The sequence below is a fragment of the Nicotiana sylvestris genome, chromosome 12 (genome assembly GCF_000393655.2).
Source record: "Nicotiana sylvestris chromosome 12, ASM39365v2, whole genome shotgun sequence".
Taxonomy (NCBI): domain Eukaryota; kingdom Viridiplantae; phylum Streptophyta; class Magnoliopsida; order Solanales; family Solanaceae; genus Nicotiana; species Nicotiana sylvestris.
In genome coordinates this window covers 12,245,896-12,266,240 of record NC_091068.1, presented here as the reverse complement: position 1 = coordinate 12,266,240, position 20,345 = coordinate 12,245,896, and the positions used below count along the sequence as shown (strand labels likewise).

The window sequence follows — 20,345 nt, the reverse complement described above, 5'->3', positions numbered from 1 at the left end:
CTCCTAATGTTGCATCTGCGCCTATCTCTGTGTCGAGTTCCTCTAGAGAAAAATCTTAATTTACCTCTCATTTTTTTATTATGGTTTAAAAATAACGTCAAGCTGGACCTCTATTTGGAATCAAGAACATAAGTAAAACTGCCTTTGAAAATGAGAACAATATTAGGCCGAAAATTTAACGAAGAGCAAAATTATCAATTTCAAATATTACATGAACAAATGAGAAGGAAGACATTTGAGCAACGATAAAGTTATCTTTATATAATTTATAGGTTAATAATTCGAGTTATGAAAGCACCCATTAATTCGAGTCACTGGGAATATTATTTTTTCTTTGGGGTTTGTTTAGGGATGGCAATGGGGCGGTACGGGGTGGGTTTGGCAAAACCCACAAAAATTTTAACCCGTCCCGCTTTGTCCCGCATAGTTATTTTTTCAATTTTCAACCCACTTGGACCCGCCCCGCCCTGCCTCACTTAAATTTTTTTTTTTTAAAAACAAATTAATTTGACATTTTATTTTTTTATAAAATGGAGAGTTTAATAGTTATTTTACGAAACATATTCTATCAACTATCTGCTGAAGTGACAAGATCTCTATCTCCGACTAATACAAACTTCGTTATGAATAATTAGGTTTCTCCATTTTTGCTAATTAGTTTAGCATCACTAAATTAAACCAAAATATTTAGTTTTATTATTCTCTTTATTAGTAGTTTGAAGCATGTTATCAAAAATATATTTAATAAAGAAGGCATGTATCTTGCTGGAAAGCAAACAACTATAAATTAAATGACAAAGTTCTATTTTTCCCCTCACGGATGTGTCGTACTTCTTGAAATGCATGATTCAAATATGATTAATTAAAAAACTCAAGACGCAATTAAACACGCCCGCCTCGCCCCACATATATTTTATGCCGGCAATAAAATTGAACTATGTATATGGTTATTCTATAAGGTTTATGTATGTATAATTTTATGTGCATAATATATTATTATAGCAAAGAAAAAATTTACAAATAATTAAATTTTCTTCTCCGTGATTCTAAAAATTAGGCACAAATGACTGTGAGATAGAGATTTTGACACTTTGGGACCCACATTCCACTTATTATTCCCTCATATTGTTGGTGCTAGTGTAGAAGAATGTAAAATTATAGTTAAAATGATTAGTTTGCTTCAAAAAAAATAAAATTCAAAGTTGCCCCGCATTAAACCCGCAATCCGCCACGCCCCACCTGCTTTAAAAAAAATTAAAATTATTTTAACCCGCCCCGCCCTGCTCCTCACCCGCATAAGAGTAAATCCGTCACGTCCCGTCCCGCATCCTCCCCGCCCCATTGCCATCTCTAAGTTTGTTTTTCTTTTTTGGGGGGAGGGAGATGAGGTGGGTAATTGTCGCACACTAATAAGTTTACTACCATAGATTAATTACACAAACAAGTAACAACCAATGAGTGTGACTTGTTTCATTGATAGAAAATCTTAATTATCAACTGGTAGGTTGGCTGTTCGACCCATTGAAATGGAAGATAAAAGGCAAAAATGCTCTAACTACAAGCAATCGCCTATAATTATTAGTATAGTTAATAGCTTGATTGAAAAATATTTGATGTATAATCTGTTACCAGTGTTTTAAAAGGCGTTTTCGGGACGAGCACTGGGCGAGGCGTACCAAAAATGCCTTGGGGCGATGGTGTGGGGCGAAAGTCTCAAAAGGCGTATGCCCAGCAATTCGGGGCGTACGCCCGGGCGTTCGGGGTGCATTTTTTTAGTGAGGCATAAGCCCCAAATATTTTTCCAAATTAAAACAAAATTTGTTAAATAAGTCATTCATATAATACCCAAATTATCAAAATTCAGTTTGGTAATTACTCAAAAGTTTTAAAAAGGAACTGAAATGCATTAAATTTAAAAGTTAAGACCCTTTTTATTGATTGAAGCCCCAATTCATGATCTTTCCTAATTCTTTATCTTATCCGCTAGTCTGCTAATATCTCTCAAAAGCAATGAATATTCATTTTTTTTACAAATACAAAGAGAACTTCATTCTCCTTCATAGCAGCAAATTCAAAGTTCAAATTGTAGGTTAGTCATCTTTTTGTTCCTTCATCTAATTCTTTTCGACTCAAGTTACTTGAGCTTCTAAGTAACATATAATAGATTGTTTTGACTAGCTTTTTGTGGGAATGAAGCGTATATATATATATATATATATATATATATATATATCACATATTTATAGTTTTCTTTATTTTTTTATGCAATTTTACCAGTTTATAAATATTTACTATAATTATATTATTTTATAAAATATTAAAATTTAAATACTTATGGGGCTTACGCCTCGCTGAGGCATATGTAAAAGTAAAAATGGCATGTGGTAGCCACTAAGTAAGGTGGTCTTTATTTTTTATCCACTAATTATAATGCTCAGCAAAAATAGCCACTACTAATAGGAAAAAGACAGTTCTACCCTTTCTTCAATTCTTATATTCCTAAACCCTTGTTTTATTCATTAAGAAGAGGGAAAATTTGAGAGCGAAAATTTCAGGGCAAGTTTCGCATGCTCCTCATCTGTATCGTCCTCGCATGCAAACAGCTGCACTTAATCTTTCTCCTTCTTCATCTTCTATGTCATCTTCTCTGCATCAAACGATCGAACTGGTAATTTTTTTTTTTTATGCATTTTGTTTTTGTGTAATCGCAATCAATGTTGTGTCAAGTATGTGTGAAATTTCAAAAACAATGATTATAAGTTGATTCAGTGTCGAATAAGTAGCGTATTTTTGTGAGGTTGTTATTCAGAAATTTTTGTTATTGAAATGTGTTTGTGGTTCAATCAATATATTTGATTATATAAGGACATTTCATAAAAATAGTCGTACGAATTCATAAGGTAACTGTGTTTATGAATTTTTAGTTAACTGTGTTCATAAAAGTTAAGGACCAAGCGATATTAACTTTTGAACCTGAAACTCAAAGTTAAGGACTGAGTATCCTTAACTTTTGAACTTGAAACTTGAAGTTAAGGACCAAGTGTCCTTAACTTTGGAACTTGAAAGTTGAAGTTCAGAACCAAGTGTCCTTAACTTTTCAACTTGAAACTATAAGTTAAGGACTGTCTGTTCTTGCCTTTTTAACTTATAACTCTAAGTTAAGGGCCAAGTGTCCTTAAATTTTGAACTTGTAAGTCAAAGTTCAGGACCAAGTGTCCTTACCTTTTGAACTTGGAACTTGAAGTTCAGGACCAAGTGTCCTTATATTTTCAACATGAAACTATAAGTTAAGCATTGTCTGTCCTTAACTTTTTAACTTGAAACTTGAAGTTAAGAACCAAGTGTCCTTAACTTTTGAACTTGAAATTTGAAGTTCAAGACCTATTGTCCTTAACTTTTCAACTTGAAACTTTAAGTTAAGGACTCATGTCCTTAACTTTTTTACTTGAAACTTGAAGTTAAGGATCAAGTGCCTCGAACTTTTCAAGTTGTAACTATAAGTCCTAATCTTTATGTTCTTTTTCCTTCTTTGTAGTGTGATAATGGAAGGAGATCGTGTGTTCGAGTTTGATGTTTGGCGTAATTTTATGATCTATTGGAAAGGAGATTTACAGTATAAGGAAATAATCAAAACTTTTTTGTCAAACAGGCAGTGGAACAAGTTGAGGGATGGTATTTTCGGAAATTTTTTTCGATTACAAAGTGTGAAGTTATGTGGTAAACTTATTCAATGTGTATTGCTTTCAAAAATTGTACATAATGACCCTGATTCGATGACATTCAAGGTTTTTGACCGTGAAATTAAGTTTACACGTGAAGCATTTCATATAATTACTGGTTTGAAGTGTTATTCTTCACTGGGCATCAAAGGTTTGCATGAAAAAGAGAATACGCTTTCGAAAGTCGATTTCCCCTGAAAGGATAGAGTTGAGTTAGGTGATTTGTTTAATTTTATTACTAGTCACCCACATGGTACAACTGCAACATTTGTAGGCAGCGATGATGATGCTGTGAAGTTGACAACAATTTATTTTGTTAAATTTGTTTTGTCCGAGGAAACGGAAGAATAGGAATGTGTCCAAGCAGATAATGAAAATTGTAGACGATGATGAACTCTGCTCTTCTTTCAACTGGGGCTCTCTTTCTTATGAAACGTTATTAAAATTATTGAACAGTTGTTTGAAGCCCAATGAGAATGAGAAAGACAAAGATAAAGACAAGGATAGCTACACTATACTTGGCTTTCCTTTTGCTTTTTGTGTTTGGATTATGGAAGTATTGCCTATTTTCCAGGAAAAACAATTTGTGAAATTCCAAGAATGTGATTTTCCTCGGATGTTATGTTATTTGAAAATGAAATCTCCACAGTATAATTCTCTGTGTAAAAAATACTTCCATAATGAAAATGTAAGTTAATCTAATTACTAGCTATTTTTTGGTTTATTTGTTTTAATTCTGAAAACTTATGTTTTTTTTGTTATATAATAGTTGTATAAGTTGATCGAGGTGTCACCATTTATTCCTATTGAAGAAGATACAGAGCCTATTAGTGTGGAAGAGCCAATTTCTCAAGATCAAAGTTCAATGTCGTCTTCCACACAATTTGATGAAACCATGCATAAGGAAATTGTTAAAGTAGGTTTTCTGCCTTTGAATAACATTAGTTTTTTATTTGATTATTTTTTGCTTAAGAGACTTTTTTGTTTTTATGGTTTTTGATTCAGAGATTATCAGAGAGTTTTAAAAAGGATATGCATGCTGAAGTTACTAGAATAAATCAGAAAATAGTTGTATCAAGAAAAAAGATTAAGAATGAAATCAAGGTAATATCATTAATTTCAGTTAGTCTAAGTTTAGGACTTTGTGTCCTTAACTTTTGAACTTGTAACTCAAAGTTAAGGACTACATGTCCTTAACTTTTTGAACTTGTAAGTCTAAGTTCAGGACCATATGTCCTAAACTTTTGAACTTGAAACTTGATGTTCAGGACCATTGTCATTAACTTTTGAATTTGAAACTTGAAGTTAATGATCTATTGTCCTTAATTTTTGATCTTGTAACTATAAGTTAAGGACTGTCTGCCCTTAACTTTTGAACTTAAAACTTAAAGTTTAGGACCAAGTGTCCTTAACTTTTGAACTTAAAACTCTAAGTTAAGGACTGCCTGTCCTTAACTTTTGAACTTAAAACTTGAAGTTTAGGACCAAGTGTCCATAACTTTTGAACTTAAAACTTGAAGTTTAGGACCAAATGTCCTTAACTTTTGAACCTGTAAGTCTAAGTTCAGGACCATCTGTCCTGAACTTTTGAACTTGAAACTTGAAATCCAGGACCAAGTGTCCTTAACTTTTCAATTTGAAACTTGAAGTTCAGGACCAAGTGTCATTAACTTTTTAACTTGGAATTCAAAGTTAAGGATTGTATGTCCTTAACTTTTGAACTTGTTACTCTAAGTTAAGGACTGTCTGTCCTTAAATTCTTTACATGTAACTTGATGATTAGGACTATCTGTCCTTAACTTTCTAACTTAGTATCTTTCACAGGATTTAAAGAAAAGTCTAGGATCAAAGCTTGATACTTTGTTGAAGATTTATGTGAAACCTGATGAAAGGAACATAGAGAGAGAATCTAGTATTCCAATTACTAAAGATGGAGTTGATGATCATTGTCATGGTACAGAGCCTATTGTTACAATTAACAAAGATACAGGTGGTGTTGAACGTGATGATATGGATGTGCATGCAGAAGTTCAGTATGAAAGCGATTTTAGAGATGCACATCTAGATGATGAAACTGATAACGTCATTGAAATTGGGAAAGGTTAGATATAGATTTTGAATTTTGTTTCATTGAAATTTATATTCAATAGCATAAAACATATAAACTTTTTTATGATTACAAATATTTGTAGAATCTATTGATGGAGTGGAAGTTCAAGATGTAGTAGAATGTCAAGACCAGGAAAATCCAAAATAGACAGGAGTAACAGAAAAAATTTGTAAATATGGATTGCAATCTCAGGAGGATTTAGAAAGTCTGTTGGGAATAAGTGTTAGTGAGATTGTATGCAAATGCTTTGAAGAAACATATGATCTGTCTACACCTCTCTCATATAAAGAGAAATTTGGAGTTCAAAATTGTGTCAATCAAGGTTAGATGAAATTTTCATGATAAGTTGAATGTTAATTTTAGTGAACTATTAGAATGGGTATTAATTACAAATGTTACAGAATCTTTTGAAGCTGCAAGGGAAGAAGCTGGAGTGGAGTATTAAGAGAAAAGTGGAGTATAATCTCAAGAGCTAGAAAATACCGAAGAAACAAGCATAAGTGAGATTGTTTCCAAATGCATAGATGGAACATGTGATCTCTCTACACCTCGCTCTCTTACCGACAATATTGGAAGCCAAGAAAATGCTAGTGAAGATAATGATTTAACTGGGATGATCTTGACAATTGCAAACGGTTAGATAGTGTTTTTTTAAAAATTTATACATGTTTGTTTTAATCAAAGATTAGTAACAAGTACTAATTGTGTTAGCTCTTGTAAATATTTTGCAGAATCTTGTGAACTTGCAACTGAAGAACATAGAGAACAGTTGCAAGATAAAGAAAATGTGCAGTTGGAAGATAAAGAAAATGATGCAACCAATATGTCAGCTCAATTGTCTATTGAAAAAACACAAGAAGGCAGTGTGAACAAGACAGGTATTTGATTGTATCCTAAATATTATATTTATAATTGAAAATGTCAGTACATTTCAAAAATAATATTCTTAGTTTTTGTCTCTTCATTTGACGACTTGCAGCAAACTAATATATTGTGACAACCCGTCCGGTCATCCCTTACTAACTGCTTTTCCCAAGTTTATTCTCTACTATTTTTGATTTGTCGGGATGTTCGGTTTCGAGTTTCGGAGAGTTTTGGGACACTTAATCCCTAAATAAGAGCTTAAGTGTTAGAAAGTTGACCGTAGTCGGAACAATGTGAAGACGGCCTTGGAATGGAAATCCGATGGTTCCGTTAGCTCTGTTGGGTGATTTCGGGTTGAGGAGAGTGTTCGAATTGTATTTTGGAGGTCCGTAGCTAATTTAGGCTTGAAATGGTGAAAGTTGCATTTTTGAAGTTTCCGATCCGATAGTGAGAGTTTGATCCGAGGGTCGGAATGGAATTTCAGAAGTTGAAGTAGTCCCGTAGTGTTGAATGTGACGTGTGTGCAAAGTTTCAATTCATTCAGACGAGGTTTGCTAGACTTTTTTATCGAAAGCGTATTTTGAGAATTTTGGAGTTCTTAGGCTTAAACCCATGGTTAATTCGAGGTTTTGTGTTGTTTTAGGTGTTTTAAGGATTGATACAAGTTTGGATAGTGGTTTGTAACTTGTTGGTGCCTTTGGTTGAGGTCCCGGAGGCCTCGGGATGAATTCGGATGGTTGACAAAAAGATTTTGGAGTTAGTGGTTCTATCATAACCACACCTACGGTTTGGGTTCTGCAGGTGCGGCACCGCAGAAGCGGCTCAGAGGTCCCAGAAGCGGTTTGAGGCAAAAAGAGAATCGACTGCAGATGCGATCAAGTAACCGCAGAAGTGGCACCGCATCTGCGGTAAGGTAGTCGCAGATGCAGAAAGTCTTTCTTTAATGAAATGTCGCAGGTGCGACCTTGGCTCCGTAGAAGCGGGACCGCAGATGCGATCTCAGGGCCGCAAATGCGGAAATCGGTGGGCAGAACATAAAAATTCTTACCTTCGCGAAATTTATCCATTTTTCATCTTTTTCAAAACGGGAAGAAGCTTGGGGAGCACTTTTCAAGAGGGATTTTCAGAGGAGTTCATTGGGGTAAGGTCTTTGGTCCCTAAACTCACTATTGGAGTGATTTTTATCAATTTAAGCATGAAAAATTAAGGAAAATCAGTGGTAATTGGGGGGTCAGGGCTTGTCTAATTGGAGACCTTTTAGTGATGATTTGAGGGATAATTTGAGGTCCGATTTTGGTACTTTTGATATGACTGAACTCATGAGAGTGCGAGGGTTTTGGAAATGCAAATTTTACCCGATTCAGAGATATGGGCCCGAGCGTCATTTTGGTTATTTTACCTAATTTCACGTATTAGCTTAGAATTTAATTGTAGAATCAGTTACTTGAAGTGTTATTTACATTATAAAATTGAATTTGATAGATTTGGGCCATTTGGAGTCGAGTACTCGTGGCAAGAGCGTGGTTTCAGATTGATTTTGAGCCAGTTCGAGGTAAGTGGCTTGTCTAACCTTGTGTGGGGGACCTTCCCCTTAGGATTGGTATATTTGGAAATTGAAATGCCTTGTATGTGAGGTGACGAGTGTGTACTTGTGCTAATTATTGGAAATCTGGTTTTCTTTAAGTAACTACTAGTATATTTCCTTTCTTGTTTATATTACTTGCACTTTAAGCCTGTTGTTAGCTTAGGAAAGCATGCCTAAGTGATTTAATTACTTTATTTGCTCAAACTGTTTTACCTGAATTCTGTGCAACATGCTAGACTAGAATTACTTGTTTACCTTAATATGAAACTGACATTTGCTAAATATATTTCTATGTTGCTGCTGTGTATTTACATTTGGGACTATGGATGTGGGATTCCGATAGATCCCCTTGTCTATTTATTTGGGACTACGGATGTGGGATTCCGGTAGATCCCCTGCACAGTTATATGGAACTACGGGACTGCACCCGGTAGATTTTACCAGTATTGGGTATTTACATTTGGGGACTACGAAACGGGATTTCGGTAGATCCCTGGCACATTATGAGTTGGACTACGGGACGACACTCGAGAGATCCACTAGACATTTATATTTGGGGGCTACAGGACAGTATCCTGGTAGATCACCGGTTGCTATCTCTTTGTTGAGCTATGTTCCCTCGGTGATTATTTTGCCTCTGTTCTAGTTGTTGTTGCTTTTTTTATTCTATGTTATTTCTTACCGTTGCACTTAATTATACTGTTTTGTTCTACACTGTTATACTTTGTATTTTATTTAACCTCAGTAGGGCCCTAACCTTCCTCGTCACTACCCGACCGAGGTTAGGCTTGGCACTTACTGAGTACCGTTGTGGTGTACTCATGCCCCTTCTACGCATGTTTTTCATGTGCAGATCTAGGTACTTTCACTCAGTATTATCATCCTTGAGGCGAGGCGCTTCTGTAGAGACTTCGAGGTATATCTGCCGCGTCTGCAGACCGAGGAGTCCCTTTCTATCTTTCTATAATAGTATAGCCCTTCTGTACTTCCCTTTTGTTAGACATTTCTGGAGTTAGAGCTTCTTATGTATCTCTTAGCTTGTGATTCATGGGTTTCCGGGTTTTGGGAGAGACATATATTAGATTTGAGAGTTATAATTTGTATGCCGAGCGACACTTTTAAACGTTGTTTTATTATATTATTTCTGTTTTAAATTGTATTCTTCGGCAAATTGGTTTATCTTCCGGGTTTTAGACTTACCTAGTCGTAGAGACTAGGTGCCGTCACGATAGTTCACGAAGGGCGGACTGGGGTCGTGACAAGTTGGTATCAGAGCTCTAGGTTCATAGGAGTCATGGATCACAAGCCGGTTTATTAGAGTCTTGCTGATCGATATGGAGACGTCTGTACTTATCTACGAGAGGCTATGTAACTGTTTGGAAAATTCTACTTCATTTGATTTCCTTGTCGTGCGATATTTTGACATCACAATTCTTAACTTCTATCTTCTATTCTCTCACAGATGGTGAAGAGACGTGCTACCCGAGATAATCAAGCACTTGCGCCCCCTACTGCAGCCGTTAGAGGCTGGGATTGGGGTAGAGGCTGAGGACGTGCACGTGGTGCATCTAGAGCACCTGCGCGAGTTGCCGCCGAAGTACCACCAGCAGTTCCAGCCGAAGTCCAGCCACCTGACACGCCTACTGCCACTACTACTCCAACTCTTCAGGAGACTTTGGCACAATTCATGTGCATGTACACCACTCTGGCTCAGGCAGGGTTACTTCCCCTTGCTGCAACCACATCTCAGGCAGGGGGAGGAGCACAAACTCCCGCCGCCCGCACTCCTAAGCAGCGAGTGCATGTTGAGTAGGTCCCTAAGATTATTCCTGTACCGCCTGCAGTGCCAGTTCAGCCCGAGGACAGGGCAACGACTTCCGAAGAGGAGCAGTTGAGGCTTGAGAGGTTCAAAAGGTACAAGCCTCCTATATTCAGCGGTCTAGCATTGGAGGATGCTCTAGGATTTCTGGATGAGAGTTACCGCATTCTCCGTACCATGGGTATATCAGGATCGAGCGGGGTTTCCTTCACTACTTTCCAGCTTAGAGGAGCCGCCTATGAGTGGTGGTGCACCTATGAGTTAGACAGTCCGAATGAGGCTGCTTCACTGACTTGGACTCAGTTTTCATATCTGTTCCTGAGAGAGTATGTTCCTCAGAGCCTCAGGGACGCATGACGTGCAGAGTTTAAGTATTTGCACTAGGGTACTATGACTGTCTCAAAGTATGCTGTCTGTTACACCATTTTGGCTAGGCATGCACCAGCTTTGGTTTCTACTGTTTGCGGGAGGGTTCACTAGTTTATTGAGGGCCTTATTCCCAACATCAGGTCTAGAATGGCTCGTGAGTTAGAGATGGATATTTCTTATCAGCAGGTGGTGAGCATTGCTAGGAGGATTGAGGGTATGCATGCTAGGGAGAGAGAAGAGAGGGAGGCCAAGAGGTCTCGAGAGTCGGGCCATTTCTCTGGTGCTCGTGCCCCAACAACAGGTCGTCATGGTAGGGGTTATATAAGTCGCTCTGTTCATTCAGCTCTTCCAGCAGCCAGTGGTATTCCAGCTCCTCCTGGACCTTAGGAGCCTTATTATGCACCTCCGGTATCTAGCGCGCCTTCCGCACGGGGTGCTTTCAAAGGTCAGTCCAGCAGACCTGGCCCGATCCAGTCACAGCCACCACGTCCTCCTAGAGCATGTTTTGAGTGTGGTGATACACGTCATATGGTGATAGATTGCCCCAGACTTGGGAAGGGTGCACCTCTACAGACTTCTCAGCCACAGCGTGCCCCACAGAGTTCTCAGGCTATGGTTACAGCTCTAGTTGCTACCCCACCTGCTCAGCCAGCTAGAGGTATAGGTCACCCTAGAGGGGGAGGCCAGGATAGATACTATGCCCTTCATGTCCGTACCGAGGTTGTTGCCTCCGATTCTGTCAACACAGGTATTATACTGGGTCACAGAGATGCATCAGTTCTATTCAATCCAAGCTTCACATATTTTTATGTGTTTTCTTATTTTGCTCTGTATTTGGGTGTATCTCGGGATTCTTTGAGTTCCCCTGTTTATATTTCTACTCATGTGGGAGATTCTCTTGTTGTGGACCGTGTTTATCGGTCGTGTTTGGTTGCTCTTAGTGGTTTTGGAACCAGAGTCGATCTATTGTTGCTCAGCATGGTAGATTTTGACATTATCTTGGGCATGGACTGGTTTTCGCCCATTATGCTATTCTTGATTGTCACGCCAAAACTGTGACACTGGATATGCCAGGTGTACCGCGTGTTGAGTGGAGGGGTACTTTAGATCATACTCCCAGTAGAGTTATTTCTTTTCTTAAAACTCAGCGTATGGTTGAGAAGGGGTGTGACGCGTATTTAGCTTATGTGAGAGATGTCAGTATTGATACCCCTTCAATTGATTCAGTCCTAGTAGTACGGGATTTTCCCGATGTGTTTCCAACTGATCATCCAAGCATGCCGCCTGATAGAGATATTGATTTTGGCATTGATCTATTGCTGGGAACTCAGCCCATTTCTATTCCTCCATATCATATGGCTCCTCCTGAGTTGAAGGAGCTGAAGGATTAGTTACAGGAATTGCTTGATAAGGGTTTTATTCGGCCCAGTGTATCACCTTGGGGTGCTCCTATCTTGTTTATGAAGAAAAATGATGGTTCTATGCGTATGTGTATTGATTATCGCCAGTTGAACAAGGTTACAGTGAAGAACCGTTATCCTTTGCCTCGCATTGATGATCTGTTTGACCAGCTTAAAGGTTCACGGGTGTTTTCTAAGATTGATTTGCGCTTAGGTTACCATCAGTTGAAGATTCGGGAGCCAGATACCCCGAAGACTGCTTTCAGGACTCGGTATGGTCATTACGAGTTCCTTGTTATGTCATTTAGGCTGACCAATTCCCCAGCAACCTTTATGCATTTGATGTATAGTGTGTACCGACAGTATCTTGACTCGTTCATCATTGTCTTTATTGATGATATTCTGGTGTATTCCCAGAGTCGGGAAGATCATGAGCAGCACCCGAGGAATGTGCTTCAGACTCTGAGAGAGAAGAAGTTATATGCTAAGTTCTTGAAATGTGAGTTTTGGTTGGGTTCAGTGGCATTCTTAGACCACGTGGTATCGAGTGAGGGTATTCAGGTGGATCCGAAGAAGATAGAGGCCATGTAGAGTTGGCCCAGACCATCCTCAACTACCGAGATCCGTAGTTTCCTTGGCTTGGCGGGTTACTACCGTCGTTTTGTGAAGGGGTTTTCATCGATTGCAGCCCCTATGACCAGGTTGACCCAGAAGTGTGCTCCGTTTCAGTAGACGGAGGAGTGTGAGGCGAGCTTCCAGAAGCTCAGGACAACTTTGACTATAGCCCCAGTTTTGATATTGCCTACAGGTTTGGGCCTTATATGGTCTATTGTGATGCCTCGAGGGTTGGCCTCGGAGCAGTGTTGATGCAGGACGGTAGGGTGATTTCCTACGCGTCCAGACAGTTGAAAATACATGAGAAGAACTACCCTGTTCACAACCTTGAGTTAGCTGTCGTTGTTCACGCCTTGAAGATTTGGTGCCATTACTTATATGGTGTGCCTTGTGAGATTTATACTGACCATCAGAGCTTTCAACACCTGTTCAAGCAAAAGGATTTAAATTTGGACCAGAGGAGGTGGTTAGAGTTGCTGAAGGACTATGATATCACTATTTTGTATCACCTAGGCAAGGACAATGTGGTGGCCGATACTTTGAGTCATCGAACAGAGAGTTTGGGGAGTTTGGCTTATTTACCAGCATCGGAGAGGCCTATGGCGATGGATGTTCAGGCCTTAGCCAGCCAGTTTGTGAGATTGGATCTTTCGGAGCCCAATCGGGTTCTAACTTGCGTGGTTTCTATGTCTTCCTTATTTGATCGTATCAGGGAGCGACAGTATGATGACCCTCATTTGTTTGTCTTCAAGGACAAGGTTCATCACGGTGATGCCAGAGATGTGACTATTGGTGATGATGGGGTATTGAGGATGCAGGGTCGGATTTGTGTACCCAATGTTAATGGGATTCAGGAGTTGATTTTAGAGGAGGCTCATAGCTCGCGGTATTTCATTCATCCAGGTGCCGCGAAGAGGTATCAGGATTTGAGGTAGCACTATTGGTTGAGGCGGATGAAGAAGGATATAGTTGGATTTGTAGCTCGATGCCTCAACTGTCAGCATATGAAGTATGAGCACCAGAGACCGGGTGGGTTACTTCAACAGATAGAGATTCCGGAGTGGAAGTGGGAGCGGATCACCATGGACTTTGTAGTTGAGATCCCACGGACTTTGAGAAAGTTTGATGCTATTTGGGTGATTGTGGATCGGCTGACCAAGTCTGCTCACTTTATTCTTGTGTGTACTACTTATTTCTCGGAGCGGTTGGCGAAGATTTATATCCGGGAGATTGTTTGTCTACATGTTATTCCAGTGTCCATCATTTTAGATAGAGGTACTTAGTTCACATCACGGTTCTGGAGGGCCGTTTAGCATGAGTTAGGTACTCGGGTGGAGTTGAGTGCAGCATTTCACCCTCAGACGGACGGACAGTCCGAGCGCACTATTCAAATTCTTGAAGATATGCTCCATGCGTGTGTGATTGAGTTTAGAGGGTTTTGGGATCAGTTCTTGCCATTGGCGGAGTTTGTTTACAATAACAGCTATTAGTTCAGCATTCAGATGGCACCGTATGAGGCTTTATATGGGAGACGGTGTAGATCCCCAGTCGATTGGTTTGAGCCGGGTGAGGCTAGATTATTGGTCACAGACTTAGTTCAGGATGCTTTGGAGAAGGTTAAGGTGATTCAGGATAGACTTCGCACAACCCAGTCCAGACAGAAGAGTTACGCGGACCGGAAGGTTCGTGATGTTTCCTATATGGTTGGAGAGCGGGTTCTGCTTCAGGTTTCGTCTATGAAGGGCGTCATGAGATTCGGGAAGAAAGGATAGTTGAGTCCGAGATTTATTGGCCCTTTTGAGAAATTGAGGTGTGTTGGGGAGGTTGCTTATGAGCTTGCCTTACCTCCCAGCTTTGCCGAAGTTCATCCAGTATTCCATGTTTCGATGCTCCATAGGTATCACTATGATCCGTCGCACGTGTTGGATTTCAGTTCAGTCCAGTTGGACAAGGATCTGTCTTATGTTGAAGAGCAAGTGGCAATATTAGATAGGTAGGTTAGAAAGCTGAGGTCAAAGAACATTGCATCAGTAAAGGTTCAGTGGTGGGGCCAGTCGGTCGAGGAGGCGACCTGGGAGACCGAGCAGGATATGCGCAGTTGTTACCCTTATCTTTTCACTACTTCAGGTATGTCTTTATGCTCGTTCGAGGACGAACTAATGTTTAAGTGTAGGAGGATGTGATGACCCGACCGATCGTCTTAAGAATTAACGCCCCGATCCCCTATTAACTACTTTCCCTAAGTTTATTTCTGCTATTTTTGATTTGCCGGGATGTTCAGTTTCGAGTTTCGGAGAGTTTTGGGACACTTAGTCTCTATATGAGAGCTTAAGTGTTGGAAAGTCGACCGTAGTCGGAACAATGTGATGGAGGCCTCGAAATGGAAATCTGATGGTTCTGTTAGTTTCGTTGGGTGATTTCGGGTGTAGGAGCGTGTCCAGATTGGGTTCTGGAGGTCCGTAGCTAATTTAGGCTTGAAATGCCGAAAGTTGCATTTTTGAAGTTTCCGGTCCGATAGTGAGAGTTTGATTCGAGGGTCGGAATGGAATTCCGGAAGTTGGAGTAGCTCCGTAGTGTTAAATGTGATGTGTGTGTAAAATGTCAGGTCATTCAGACGAGGTTTGATAGACTTTTTGATCGAAAGCGTATTTTGAGAATTTTGGAGTTCTTAGGCTTAAATCCATGGTTAATTCGAGGTTTTGATGTTGTTTTAGGTGTTTTAAGAATTGGTACAAATCTAGATAGTGGTTTGTGACTTGTTGGTGCCTTTGGTTGAGGTCCCGGAGGCCTCGGGATGAATTCGGATGGTTGACGAAGAGATTTTGGAGTTAGAGTTGAAGCTTCAGCTGCTGGTTCTGTCATAACTGCACCTGCGGTTTGGGTTCCGCAGGTGCGGCGCTGCAGAAGCGACTCAGAGGTCGCAGAAGCGGTTTGAGGAAAAAAGGGAGTCGACCGCAGATGCTGTCAGGCGATCGCAGAAGCGGCACCACATCTGCGGTAAGGTAGTCGTAGATGCGGAAAGTCCTTCTTTAATGAAATGACGCAGGTGTGACCTTGGCTCTGCAGATGCGGTCCCAGGGCCGTAAATACGGAAATCGCTGGGCAGAACATATAAATTCTTACCTTCACGAAATTTAGCCATTTTTCATCTTTTTCAAAACGGGAAGAAGCTTGGGGAGCACTTTTCAAGAGGGATTTTCAGAGGAGTTCATTGGGGTAAGGTCTTTGGTCCCTAAACTCGTTATTGGAGTGATTTTTATCAATTTAAGCATGAAAAATTAAGGAAAATCAATGGTAATTGGGGGGTTAGGGCTTTTCTAATTGGAGACTTTTGAGGAACAAATTGAGGTCCGATTTTGATACTTTTGATATGACTGAACTCGTGAGAGTGTGAGGGTTCTGGAAATGCATATTTTACCCAGTTCAGAGACGTGGGACCGAGGGGCATTTTGGTCATTTTACCTAATTTCACGTATTAGCTTAGAATTTAATTGTAGAATCAGTTACTTGAAGTGTTATTTACATTATGAAATTGAATTGAATAGATTTGAGCCATTTGGAGTCGAGTACTCGTGGTAAGAGCGTGATTTCGGATTGATTTTGAGCCGGTTCGAGGTAAGTGGCTTGTCTAACCTTGTGGGGGGACCTTCCCCTTAGGATTGGTATATTTGGTAATTGAAATGCCTTGTACGTTAGGTGACGAGTACGTACTTGTGCTAATTTTTGGAAATCCGATTTTCTTTAAGTAACTACTAGTATGTTTCCTTTCCTGTTTATATTACTTGCACTTTAAGCATATTGTTAGCTTAGGAAAGCATGCCTAAATGATTTAATTGTTTTATTTTCTCAAACTGTTTTACCTGAATTATGTGTTGCATGCTAGACTAGAATTTCATGTTTACCTTAATATGAAACTGACATTTGCTAAATATATTTCTATGTTGTTGCTGTGTATCTATATTTGGGACTAGGGATGTGGGATTTCGGTAGATTCCCCTTGTTTGTTTATTTGGGACTACGGATGTGGGATTCCGATAGATCCCCCTACACAATTATATGGATCTATGGGACTGCACCCGGTAGATTCCCCCAGTACCTGGGTATTTACATTTGGGGACTATGGAACGGGATTCTGGTAGATCCCCGGCGCATTATGAGTTGGACTACGGGACGACACCCGGGAGGTCCACTAGACATTTACATTTGGGGGCTACAGGACGGTATCCTGGTAGATCCCCAGTTGCTATCTCTGTGTTGAGCTATGTTCCCTCGGTGATTATTTTGTCTCTGTTCTAGTTGTTGTTGCCTTTTCTATTCTATGTTATTTCTTACCGTTGCACTTAATGATACTGTTTTGTTCTACACTGTTATACTTTGTATTTTATTTAACCTCAGTAGGGCCCTGACCTTCCTCGTCACTACCCGATCGAGGTTAGGCTTGGCACTTACTGAGTACCGTTGTGGTGTACTCATTCCCCTTTTGCACATGTTTTTCATGTGCAGATCCAGGTACTTTCACTCAGTATTATCATCCTTAAGGCGAGGCGCTTCTGTAGAGACTTCGAGGTATATCTGCCGCGTCTGCAGGCCGAGGAGTCCCTTTCTATCTTTCTATAATAATATAGACCTTCAATACTTCCCTTTTGTTAGACATTTCTGGAGTTAGAGCTTCTTATGTATCTCTTAGCTTGTGATTCATGGGTTTTCGGGTTTTGGGAGAGACATATATTAGATTTGAGAGTTATATTTTGTATGCCGAGCGGCACTTTTAACGTTGTTTTATTATATTATTTCTGTTTTAAATTGTATTCTTTGTCAAATTGGTTTATCTTTCCAGTTTTAGGCTTACCTAATCCTAGAGACTAGATGCCGTCACGACAGTTCACAGAGGGCAAACTGGGGTCGTGACATATATATATATATATTGTTGTCTACAGAGGAAAACAATGATGAAACTCTTAACCAATATACGAGGAAAAGAAAGAGAGATAGTATTGGTTATGATGGTATGTCATTTTCTATTGTTACTCCTACTCCTCCAAGTACACAAATGAGCATTGATGGGGGTTTGTCTATGGAGGTTAAATGAAATGTTGAAGAAAAGCTTGGTCGATGTAAAAGGCACAAGAAGCTTAGTTGACAGTTGAAATCTCCTTTTGATCAGGAAAGAAAAACAGGAACATCGATGGCGCACAATGAAAATACTCCCAGGAGTTCGGGCTGGATAAAATCAACATATACTCGTAGATGTATTTTTCATTATGCCAAAGATGATGCAAAATTATTGAAGAAATTCATTTTGTGGTTGGGCAAGGAGAAAAGGAAAGGTCGCAAAAAACAGTAAGTCTCTTAATGTATTTCATTATTTGTTAATTGCTTAAATTCGTTTCCTTAACTTGTAATTTTAAATTTTAGGATTAAGTGTAATGATATTGAAATTGCTAAAGTTAAGTGTTCTTAACTTTTGAATTTGAAAATCAAAGTTAAGGAGCAAGTGTCCTTAACTTTTCAACTTGGAAATCAAAGTTTATGACCAAGTGTCCTAAACTTTTGAACTTGTAAGTCAAAGTTCATGACCATGTGTCCTTAACTTTTGAAGTTGGAACTATAAGTTAAGGATTGCCTGTCCTTAACTTTTATACTTGTCAGTCTAAGTTAAGGACAAAGTGTCCTGAACTTTTGAACTTGTACGTCTAAGTTTTAGACCATGTGTCCTAAACTTTTGAACTTGAAACTCAAACTTCAGGACCAAGTGTCCTTAACTTTTCAACTTGAAAGGCTAAGTTCAGGACTAACTTCTAACTTTGATATTTTCAAAATTTTCAGGGAACAAACTGATATATATGCTGATGATAATAGTGTGAGAAAGAATCCATACAAATTGAATCATCAAAAAATCAATAGCAAAATGTTCTTCCTTGATCTTTCAGATAGTAGCTTTGTACTTGATGATAAGATTTGATAATTCACAAGGCATTTATTTTCTTTATTCTTAATTTATTATTTTTTAATTATTTTATGACTGATGGATTTGTTTTATTTTTTGCCTTTTTATGAAGCATATTGACATTGCCCTATATTATCTGAGAAAGAAGGAATGCTACCACCCTCGCGACCATCCTTTTCGTTGCACAACTACATATATTCTTTTTGATAACTATATGGTGCCTGTGTATAAGGATTTCAATGAAGATTCTACAAATGAGTTTTGGTGTGGTAATAATCAATTGTTTCTGACACCATATGTGTGGGGGGACAGTCGTAGATGTGGAATTGCTTGGACAGAGGTTGACAAAATCTTTTTTCCATGTCGGCTTCCTTCAGAAAATGATAATGCTGTGACACATTTTCTTTTGGGGGTATTGGACTTGAATGAGAAAAAGATTGATGTGTACGATTCCATATATAGTGAGCCATATGAGGCAGAAATGAATCACATTGAAATGTATGCACGCATGATCCCCCACTTGCTAAAGTTCTCACAGTTTGACAAATATCACAAGTCTTTTGGAAATGCCTTCAACAAATTTGATATTCAGCGGCAAAGATCACCACACCAAACTGGATCGTACATGCTTTATATGTACTTTAGATTTATTTTTTAATTCACTCCATATCTTACATCTTTCTTAGGACTGATTGTGGTGCATTCCTGATCAAGTATGTGGAGTTGTTGATGATTGGAAAGGATGTGGAGAAATTCCAACCTGAAGACATAAAAGAATTTAGAAAAGAACTTGTTGCAAATCTTTGGGCATATGGTGAGTGGAAAAGAAATTCTGGTTATGATACACCACCAGAAAATGTTGGCAATGACTATGATAGTGAAAATGAAATTTGTTGTCCGAAGGAATTGTAGTTCGGTTGTAAAGAAAGTTAGTGGTGGTTGATCTTTTGTATAAAATTGTTGTAAACAATCCATATGAATTCTGAAATATTCTATAAATTCCTCAAAAGGCACTGATATTTTGTTTGCATATCATAATTTTTGTCACAACTATGCAAAATTACAATTTCAGAAGTAATATGAAGGCATCATGTTATTAATTTCTTTGTTTCTGTCAAGTATTGATTTGTCCATTGAGCTTGTTGGTATTAGTTCATGACCAAGTGTAATTGAACTTCCAATTCAAAGTTATGAACCAAGTGTCCTTAACTTTTGAACTTGTAAGTCAAAGTTCAGGACCATGTGTCCTTAACTTTTGAACTTTGAACTCAAAGTTACGGACTGCTTGTCGTTAACTTTTGAACATGTAATTCAAACTTAAGGACTGTTTGTCGTTAACTTTTGAACCTTCAAGTCAAACTTAAGGACTCTTGTCCTTAACTTTTGAACTTGAAACTCAAAGTTAATGACCAAGTGGTCCTTAATTTTGAACCTATAATTTTGTCCTTAACTTTTGAACCTGTAATTCAAACTTAAGGACTGTCTGTCCTTAACTTTTGAACTTGAAACTCAAAGTTAAGGACGGATTCCTGTCCTTAACTTTTGAACTTGAAACTCAAAGTTAAGGACGGACAGTCCTTAACTTTTGAAGTTTGAATTCAAAGTTAAGGATTACATGTCCTTAACTTTTGAACCTGTAATTCAAACTTAAGGACGACCTATCCTTAACTTTTGAACTTGCAAGTCAAACTTAAGGACTCATGTCCTTAAAATTTGAACTTTGAACCAAAAGTTAAGGACTATTTGTCCTTAACTTTTGAACTTTGAACTCAAAGTTAAGAACTACCTGTCCTGAACTTTTGAACCTGTAATTCAAACTTAAGGACTATATGTCCTTAACTTTTGAACCTGCAAGTCAAACTTAAGGACTTCTGTCCTTAACTTTTAAACTTTGAACTCAAAGAAACAAATATAACA

At 38.7% G+C, this 20,345-nt stretch overlaps 1 protein-coding gene across 1 annotated transcript; it reads left to right on the top strand.

Moving 5' to 3' along the window:
* The first annotated feature begins 4,089 nt into the window (after nt 1-4,089).
* LOC138882683 (uncharacterized) lies at nt 4,090-19,340 on the top strand. Its single transcript, XM_070163297.1, has 12 exons — nt 4,090-4,407; nt 4,489-4,635; nt 4,725-4,823; nt 5,544-5,820; nt 5,912-5,940; nt 6,022-6,151; nt 6,354-6,464; nt 6,561-6,707; nt 10,123-10,192; nt 18,308-18,422; nt 18,541-19,049; nt 19,115-19,340. The coding sequence occupies exons 1-12, from the start codon at nt 4,090-4,092 to the stop codon at nt 19,338-19,340; spliced, it is 2,178 nt and encodes a 725-aa protein (XP_070019398.1).
* Nucleotides 19,341-20,345: the final 1,005 nt, after the last annotated feature.

Coding starts and splice junctions, on each gene's coding strand:
- LOC138882683 (XM_070163297.1), top strand. CDS start 4,090: ATGAAAATTGTAGACGATGATGAACTCTGCTCTTCTTTCAACTGGGGC. Junction 5,941..6,021: donor ATGGAGTGGAAGTTCAAGAT/GTAGTAGAATGT, acceptor TTGCAATCTCAG/GAGGATTTAGAAAGTCTGTT. Junction 10,193..18,307: donor AGGCTTGAGAGGTTCAAAAG/GTACAAGCCTCC, acceptor CAAAATTTTCAG/GGAACAAACTGATATATATG.